Source organism: Vespa crabro, chromosome 11 (assembly GCF_910589235.1).
Source record: "Vespa crabro chromosome 11, iyVesCrab1.2, whole genome shotgun sequence".
NCBI lineage: Eukaryota > Metazoa > Arthropoda > Insecta > Hymenoptera > Vespidae > Vespa > Vespa crabro.
In genome coordinates, this window is record NC_060965.1 from 6,864,255 (window position 1) to 6,874,254 (window position 10,000).

At 27.3% G+C, this 10,000-nt stretch overlaps 1 protein-coding gene across 1 annotated transcript in view; it reads left to right on the forward strand.

Annotated features, from left to right (window-relative positions):
- Nucleotides 1–10,000, forward strand: part of LOC124427932 (tyrosine-protein kinase-like otk) — a 76,429-nt gene that overhangs the window by 14,166 nt on the left and 52,263 nt on the right. The window contains exon 2 of the mRNA XM_046971393.1: nucleotides 4,817–5,119. Within this exon, the coding sequence (XP_046827349.1) occupies nucleotides 4,817–5,119 (303 nt within the window). The remainder of the gene's footprint in view (nucleotides 1–4,816; nucleotides 5,120–10,000) is intronic.

Here is a 10,000-nt window from a genome sequence, read left to right on the forward strand (position 1 = left end):
GAAAATGAAATTATTATTAAAAAAGAAAAAAAAAAAATAAATAAGTCAATAAAAAATAACAGGAGATAATTATAGGCTAAACACATATCGTATATAATCTTTTAACGAAAATATCAAACATTTTAATCGTTTTTGAGGAGATATTTGATAAGAAAAATTTTTAATGTTATTATATTGAGAATATAAATTTGTCAAAGATATTTATATACGCATGCATATATCTAAAATATAATCTTGTTATTAAACTATTTTCTTTTAGCTAGACTTATTAATTAATAAATAAAAATCTTGAAGACGAAAATTTTAAAGAAAAAGAAAAAAATAATATTTTTGTAAAACATTCTCTCTCTCTCTCTATATATATAGATAGATTTTTATATGAATAGGTTATATTTTGCTGTCTAAAACGATGCTATATTTTGTTATGTATAGATATTATATATGTTAGTTATAATAAAGGAAAAAGAAAATATTTAAAAAAAATAACAGTACTTTTTTCTACATTTTATTACTTGCAAATTGCGATAGATATCAATAGACCAATATATTGTCTCTTTTAATTCATTTTTAATTCATTTCTTTAAACCCATCATTTTTCGAAATAACAAATTTAATTACTTTAAACGATTATAGGATTGTTAACAAATATTTGTGAAATAAATTTCTTTTTTTTTTTTATCGAAAAATTAAATTAATTAAGTCTATTGATTGATCATCGATATTCTTTTTATTATTATATGCACTATACTTCCTTATTTATAAATTACGATTTTTCATATTCGGTATTTTATAAAAAAAAATAGCATCATATAAAAATACACATATGTTCGTCTAGACGAGAAAAATGATTGTCAATTAAATTAAAAAAAGAAAAGAAAAAAAAAGAAACAATCAAACAAATATAGGAAGGACAATTGTCGAAGAGTGACATCGAACAAATTTAAGCTTTTCTCCCTTTTGGCTACTCGGCACGTGCAGAAAGTGATTAATTTTAGTTTTTACGTGAATGAAAGAGAGATAGAGGGGGGGGAGAGGAAGAGAGAAAAGATTCGATAATAATCGTTTATAGCATCGAACGCCGGACCTCTACTCCAATTATTTGTTGCGAACCTGTACCGAAGGCTTTGAATTAATTTCGTTTCCTGCCACTTGATACCTACTTTGGCTATAACACAATTATCCGAAAGTGACGATCAAATTATCTTGCATGATCGATCAAACGATATTATTTAACATTAAATATAATATCTTTCGTATCATTTCTATAATATTAACGTGAAAATTATTCTTTTCTTTCTTTTTGTTTTTTTTTCACCTGAAAATTTCGTTTACTTTTTGTAACTGTAAAAGATGTGTAATTTATTGTACGATAAATATTACTTTGATGTTTCTTTTTTTTTCCTTTTTATTATTTGGATCTTCTTTTTTATTTTTATTTTTCTTTTTATTTATTTATTTTTCTTTTTATTTATTTATTTATTTTTTTTTTTTTTATATAAGCGAAAGATATATTATATTTTCTAAGAAAAAGAATTCAATATAATTATTACTCGTAGTATAATATAATTATTATTAGAATAATATAATTATTACTTATAGTGTATTTTAAATGTAGTTCAATGATCATAATAAATAGAATAGAGTTATTTCTTTTTTCTATTTATTTATAATAACATATAACAAATATAATTTTTTTTTGTCCCTTAATTTTTCAATAATTATTTTTATAAATAAAGATGATTCATATCTTTTTACATAGATATATGTTATTACATAAATCATTTACTGGAAAATTTTATAGAAATAAAAAGAGTTTATCGATACAATTATTATTGTCTCTTATTTTTTTTTAATTTATACTTTAAAAATCATTTAATAATTGACGATTTTTAAAAGAATTTCTTTCGTATCTTTCAATTGACACAAGGATCTCTTTCTCCCTCAAAATTTTATCCTGTATAAATAGAGTAATCTAAATAAACATACACGTATCTATATAGGGGAGAATTGTTAAAATCATTTTAGATATTTTTTTATTAAGTTTCCTTAAATATTTTCTATTATACTTCTTATTCACACGTTTAACTTTCATTCTTTTCTAGGTAGGCATTTGTTTAATTTAAATAATGATTATTATGAACAAAGTTTTGGAATAATGTTAATTATTTAATTTACGTAGTTTAAACCATGATAGATCCTTTTTATTTTTTTTTTTTTTATAGATATATTTAGTACACGTTCTACAATTATTTACTTTATATATTTATAGTATTTGATATATAGTATATAGTTTTTATATTCAGAAATAAAGGAAACATTTGGGTGTTACAATTTAAGCAAACGTTATGCAATTTGTTAATTCTACAATTACTTTATATATTTATATGTTACAATTGCTTCATATATTTAATTCATATATTTATAATATTAGATATAATACAAGGAAACATTATCCTGAGATATAAAAGAATTTAAGCAACCGCTATGCATTTTGTTAATTCTAAATACATAATAGATTTATGTATATATACATAGATTTCTATATGCATGAACCTATTATATACGTATATACATACAGATTTCTACATATATACACATAGATTTCTATGTCATAGACGCGTAGATAAATTTCACTCAGCTTGTTGGTATCAGACAAAGCAAACAAATTTCTCGATTGCAGTACTTTGCCTTCCATCATAGAAACTTACTAATTAATTAATCTTTAGATGAATATGTTTACTTAAAATGAGATTGAACCAATTCGCACAATAGTAAGAGAGAGAGAGAGAGAAAGAAAGAGAAAGGGAATGGGAATGTGATGGAATGAGATAGACAGATACATTTATCAGAAAGAGAAGGAAGGAGAGGGAGAGGGAGAAATAGAAATAGAAAGAGATAGAGATGGATAGACTGAATATGATGGAATGAGATAGACAGACGCATCTTCCGCACGCGTAGAAACAACGATCGATTTTCACTCGAGTGCTTGGACAAATTAATCTGCCCTGGTAGAGCTACTGTTGTTGATAAAACTGGCCGGTGGATCGAGCGGACGATGTAACAACTACTGGATCCAGCAATGGCATCAGTAATAGCACATCCCTTTTGCGTCCAACGAGTTCACGTCGCAAGAGAACTAGCGATTGTCGTTATTGGAAGAGAATGAGGTGGGGATGGTGGGTGGGATTCGGGAAGCTGGGAGGAGAGAGGTAAAAAAGAGAAATAAAATAAAATGTGTGTATGTGTAGGTATATATACAGGGTGAGCTACTGAAAGTTTGCATCTATTATAAAATATCTTTTTGCCGTTTTCAATGGTGCGAAAAAAAAAATACGTATGTAAAATATCGTTCGATCTAATTAGAGGATCGATACATTTTCTTCGAATTCATCTTTTTCGAAATTTCAAACTTATCCCAATATTAGTTATTTATTATTATTTATTTATTTTTATTTTTTTATTTTTATTTTTTATAGATCAATATATCCTTATTATCGCAATCTTGTATTGTGGTTTATACAAAGGTGTGTTTAATGATACAAATTTGTCGACCTTTGGACGATCTTGAACAAATAATAAAAAGGTTTGTAAAAGAAGGAAATATGAGAGAGTTTAAAATTAATAAAATTAATATTTTCTTAATCGAACAATTTCTTTCATCGACATTTTGTCGTATCATCGAAGCCGACAATAAATATTTCAAAATGCACGAAGTTCGAGATGAAACACCTTATATACACACACACACACACACACATATTCGTTGATTCTCGTAGTTACAAGTTTTTTTCTTTTTTCTCCCCCTCTCCACTACCTACGGCTTTGTCCGTGTAATCGGTTCGTTTAATTCGCACAAGGGACCCTTTAATTGGTGCATTCTATTGTCATTCTTTTTTTTTTCCTTTTTTTTTTCTTCTGAATCTGAATCGTTTGTATTCTCTTCTACGAATAAAAAAATGCAAGGTTTTGATTTCGATTGGTGGAATATATAAAAATAACAAAAGAATTATTAGATTTTTCTTTGAACAAATTCAATAGAACGTTAAAATGAATCAATGAATTCGTTTATTTACGTCTCTCTCTCTCTCGTTTTTTCTTCTGTTTTCTATTTTTTTTTCTTTTTTTTTTTTTTTTTTTTTTTTTTAATGCATCCGTTAGAATGCATTACAAATATTTGCCGAGCTATCGATAAATTGCGTTTAATCTATTGGGAAATACATACGTTTGCGGTTATGTATATGTATTATGGAAGAAATGACGAGATTAAAATTCGAAATGTTAAAAAGATTTTATTTCTATTCAGAAAACTCGAATTCTGATTATTGCGATGAACTTGACCAAATGTATCAAAGGAAAGCTTATTTCCGATAGCAGATTTATATCAAAGGATAATCCCCGGTGATAACGCGCTTTTTATTAATTACCTATTAAGCTAATTAATTTTCTCCCGTCTGACGAGATGATTTTTTACGAATTATTGTTCGAAAAAATAACTTAATTTTATTAAAAAATAAATTAATATAATAAAATTATCATGAATACAGAACAATTCTCGTTCTCGTTTTTATTTTTAATTTTTTAATTTAATTAATTAATATTGAACTTAATATAGAAGTTAATTAATTATATTCGTTAATTATTTTGTCACGTTAATTCAATCATATATAAAACTTTTATTTCGAATTTTACTTTATTCTCTTTTCTTTTTTTTCTTTTTTCTTTCTTTTTTGTATTATTTTCTTTTTTTTTTTCTTCTTCTATAATTTTCATTTTCATTTTCATTTTAATTTAATTGATATTGGTATTTCGTTCACAGTGAGGCTGATTCTCGCGGAAGATGGTGACTTATACTTCTCAGTAAGTCCTGCTGAGCATTCGGTGGTCGAAGGACATCCGGTTCGTCTTAGATGCGAGGCTCAGCCGAGTACTTTCGTTCAATACTCCTGGAAGATCGATGGAAAACCATTGGCACCGAGTCCAAGAAGGCATCACGTTGGCGGTGATCTCTACATAACTAGAGTCGATCGGATACTCGATAGTGGAAACTTTGTTTGTGTAGCGACTCATGTGGAAACTGGTTACTCGATCGAGAGCTCGCCAGCTAAAATCGACGTACAATGTGAGTTTTTACTTGTTATATTAATATATAATACTTTTTATCGTCATTCTGTATAATCTGATTTATTTATTAACTTTTTTATCTTTTTTTTTTATTTTTTAATATGATATGTGCTATTAATGATAATACGAGTTCATTGATAATGTATAAATCATGATTTAATACGTATGATTGGCTTTTTTTCTTTTTCGATTATTTTTTCAATTTGTTGGAAAAAATTATATTGATTAATTCATTAATAATATATGCTAAAAGTATTCTATTATCCTCGTTAATTTTTTGTTTATAATATACAAATCAAAATATAGTATTTTTATTATATATATATATATTTATTGTTGCGTAAATAAAAATAGTGTTATTATTATTTATTATCGTGTATAAAACAATAATAAAAATATTATATTGTGATGTGTGCATTAAAAAAAAAAAAAAAAAAAAAGAATTAACGAACATAGTCAATTGAACACATCTTATTTTTTCGAAAAATTAGATCGTTCAGTTTGTGTAATGTATATTAGTAAAGATTAGGTTTATTTATTTTCTTTTTTTGTGATATACAGATTACAATATAATGAATATCGTTAGGATTTTTTTTTTTGAACTTAACTTACATTTTTCCAAAATATTACACTGTATGCTATTAATGTATACGTTCAATAACTTTTTTTTACAATAGTATACTAATGTATAACATAATATGTTTGATATGATGACTATCCTTAATTTAAAAGTCATATTAGATCAATTAATTATTCCAATAATGATCACATGGATCAATTAATTAACAATCTATTCTAATAACAATAATGATCAAATTATTACTTACATTTTTTATAATAACAATAATAAAAAAAAGAGAGATAAAAAATGTCTTTCTAGAAATAACAATTTCATTATATCGAACTTTATCGTTATTTGGAATCTATCAATTCTATCGAACAATAACGAACAATACCAAAAGCATAAATGATTACTTTAAACTAGTTGTCATGTGAAAAATAAAAAAATCATAAACGCGAGAGAAAAAGAAGTATTATTTTTCTCTACATCTGTTTTTTCTCGCACGTTCGATTCATTCCTAATTGCACCCGATAAACCGATATACCTTTCATGTTCACGTTGCTTAATCAACAAAGGTAGACACCAGAGACCGAAACCCATCGCCTGAGGGATTTGAGAACGACGCTACACAGAGATTACAACGTGACTATATCATTGTCACGGCACTTTTTAATCGTCCTTTCTCCGCGAAAAGTATAGATCAAACGTTCCGTGTTCAGAAATTACAGAACTGCCGAGGGTGTAGCAAGAGAGAAAGAGAAAGAGAGAAAAGACAAAGAGAAAGAGCAATAAAACGGAATAGGAAGAAGAAAGAGTAAGGATAACAGAGAGAATCTGCGAGATAGGGGATGAAAAAGATGAGATAAAAAGAAAGAGAAAGAGAGAGAGAGAGAGAGAGAGAGAGAGAACGATGGAGTAAAAATCGATTGGTGATAGGAATCCCCCAGACTTCAACCAATCTCTTTCCAATTGAATCGCGTTTATGTTGATTCGTTAAAAAAAAAAGAAAAAAAAAGAAAAATAGTAAAAATGCTGAAAAAAAATAATAGTTCAAAGAATAAACTGCATATATCAGTTATTAATTATCATTTATGTAATTTGTAGTCTCGATTAAAGAAATTCGTTAGATAATGATAATAACAATTTCTTTTTACAATGTATTTCATATTTATTCATTATTTATTTAATTGTTAATTAATTTGCTTATTATTACATTTTTTACGTTATTAATTGATCGATTGATTTATTGATTGATTAATTGATTCGTTTAATTTATTTATACAGATTTTTATATTTCTTCTAATATTATTTCTTCTTTTATGTATTAACATTTTTACGTGGATACTAAAATATTATTATAAACCATTTATTTAAATTTCATTACGTATGTACATTACGTTCCTACTGTATTATCATTTATTTAGATTTATATATATATATATATATATATATATATATATATATATATTACGTTATATTGATTATTCATTTATTTAGATTGTTATGTTAATTAGGTTATCAATAAATTCATATATTTACATTGTTACGTATATTAAGTTACTAATTATTCATTGATTTAGATTGTTAAATGAATCTATTATATATATATATATATATATATATATATATATATATCTTACTATTAATTATTTAGATTATTCATTAATTCTTCTGCTAAAGTATATTACAAATAATTTATATGTTTGCATACATTTTTTAATTACTCAGGCCCACACTTACAAACATGTATATATATCTACATACATATGAGTATAAATATAGACTATAGGTGTAGTAATAATTTTATATCCTTTTCTCGAAAAAAAGCATTAATTCGATTCGACGTTTGGTCTAGTGACGCATAACTCTATCCAATTATTATTCGGTCGCGCGACATTAATTAAGCAAGATAATTTGCCCTCGAAGCGAGCTGCCCAATATGGCGTCGTCGTGTGCTAAAGCTCTCTCTCTAATTTTCTCTTTCTCTCTCTTTCTCTTTCTCTTTCTCTCTCTCTCTCTCTCTCTCTCTCTCTCTCTCTCTCTCTCTCTCTCAGCGACCCGTTCAGTCGCGTCAAGCTTTACATTTTAATGATTCGAGAACACTATTAGAGTAAGAGACATAGAGAGAGAGAGAGAGAGAGAGAGAGAGAGAGAGAGAGAGAGAGAGGGAGAGAGAAGGAGAGGAATAAGGATAAGGTTTATGCAACTAGTGAGGAAAGAGAAGACGGAAATAAATCCGACAGCTTGCTCGCAAAAAAGAAAGAATGAAAAAAATATTTATATATATATATACACGCATAAAAATTAAAAAAAAAAATATATATATATATGTATATATACGCGTATACATATGTCTATATAATATCATGGTGCGAAGGTACATAATTTTTTCTTTCTTTTCTCTCTCTTTCTCTCTCTCTCTCCCTCTCTTTTCTTTTCTTCCTTTTTTTTTGTATCAGAAACGCACAAACGAGCGTATTCGTCGAATAGAGTAAAATTGTGAAGGAAAGCGTGATAGAGAGGACGGAGATAGAGAGCATGAGGGGTTAAGGGGATGGGAGGGTTGGTCGTAGGTAGCGACGTGAAAAATATAAAGATAAAAAAAACATAAAAAATAATAAAAATACAAATAAAAATAAACAAAAAAAAAGTATGCGGCAGTCAACAGTGGGACCAGGAGACTTGTGCGCTCGTGTTGTATTGAACGAGTAATGAAGAAATTTGCAGAAATAAAGAAAAAAAGGGGGAAGGAGAGAGAGAGAGAGAGACTCTCAGAAAGAGAGAGAGAGAGAGAGAGAGTGAAAGAGAAAGGAGAAAAAGTACATATTATTAAATCGGCAGTGAGACGGAGAAGGAATGTCGAGACCATAAGAGAGAGGAAAAGAGAGTGAGAAACGACGATGGGCGTCGTTAGCGGGCACGTCGCCTCGTTATTATGTATCGTTTCATAATTATTATTACACGCGGCTGCCACTGCCGGTGGAGTGCATCGAGCATGAGGACGTTTTAACGCGTCCTTGATACACCGTCACCCGACTCGATTCCCTTTGATAATTGCAACAAATATAATAATCATCATGAGAGAGTGTGTGAGAGAGAGAGAGAGAGAGAGAGAGAGAGAGAGAGAGAAAATGATGACGATGAGATAGTAAAAATATTTACGATAATAATGTATTTTAATAATATGATCTTGTGGTAATGATGATCTTAAATATTATCGTCATCGTTTATGAAACGATAAAAATAAAATTTTATTATAATACTTTTCTCTCTCTCTTTTTTTTTTATATTTCTTCTCGTTTAGTTTAGTTCTGTTTTGTTTTGTTTTAATATTTTGTTTATCATCAATTTGATATGAATTTTTAAATGTAAAGATAAAGGAGGTTGAGAGAATCGACGTGTTTTTCATGTCTATTAATTTAATAATTAGTCGATATTTTCTTAATCGGTCGACGTAATTGTCGGGTCATTTTTTTGTTTCGTTATGTTTTGATTGATAAAAATTTTTGTTTGTTTAAACATCTTAACAACGATAAATGTGATGAATTTACGATAATAATTTGAAGATAAACGAATCGATAATCATGAAATTAGACAAAATTTTCTTAAAACTTGGACAAATTAACGATTCATTTATTTCTTTTAAATCTATTCAAGGTTAAGCGATCATATTTCATATATTTTCTCTTTTTCGTATTAATATTCTTCTTTTTCAAATAATTTGTTAATGAAAAATTTAGCGTATGTTCGTGACAAAAATTTGAAGATAAAATAATTTACGGATATAAAGTTAATGGAAATTTTGTTAAGATTAGAAAAATTAAAAATCCAATTTCTTTTTTAAATAAATTCAATTTTTTGATTACATTTTTTTATATACATATCTTTCGATTACATTTATTATCTTTTTTTACATTTTTTATTATTTATATATATATATATATATATATATATATATATATATATACTTCATGTCAAAAAATTTGTCCAAGTACGCTGTATTAAATTTTTCAATGATGTATATAAAATTTTACATCTGTGACGAATCATTTCAAAACATTATGTATGTATATATCCGGTTCGATCGAAGAAGTTACAGGATTTGTCTCGGTATTGGATCACGACGGTGAGCTCATCAATGCGTGCTTAATTAATCGACGTCTAGGTAGAAGTTACATCGAGGGCTCGATTCCTCCTGAATGATCTCACGATATAATCTCGAGCTCGGTTATCCATGAAATAAACGGAGATACGTGAAAACAGTCTCGTATATCTACCTACACACACACACACACACATATATATATATATACACGC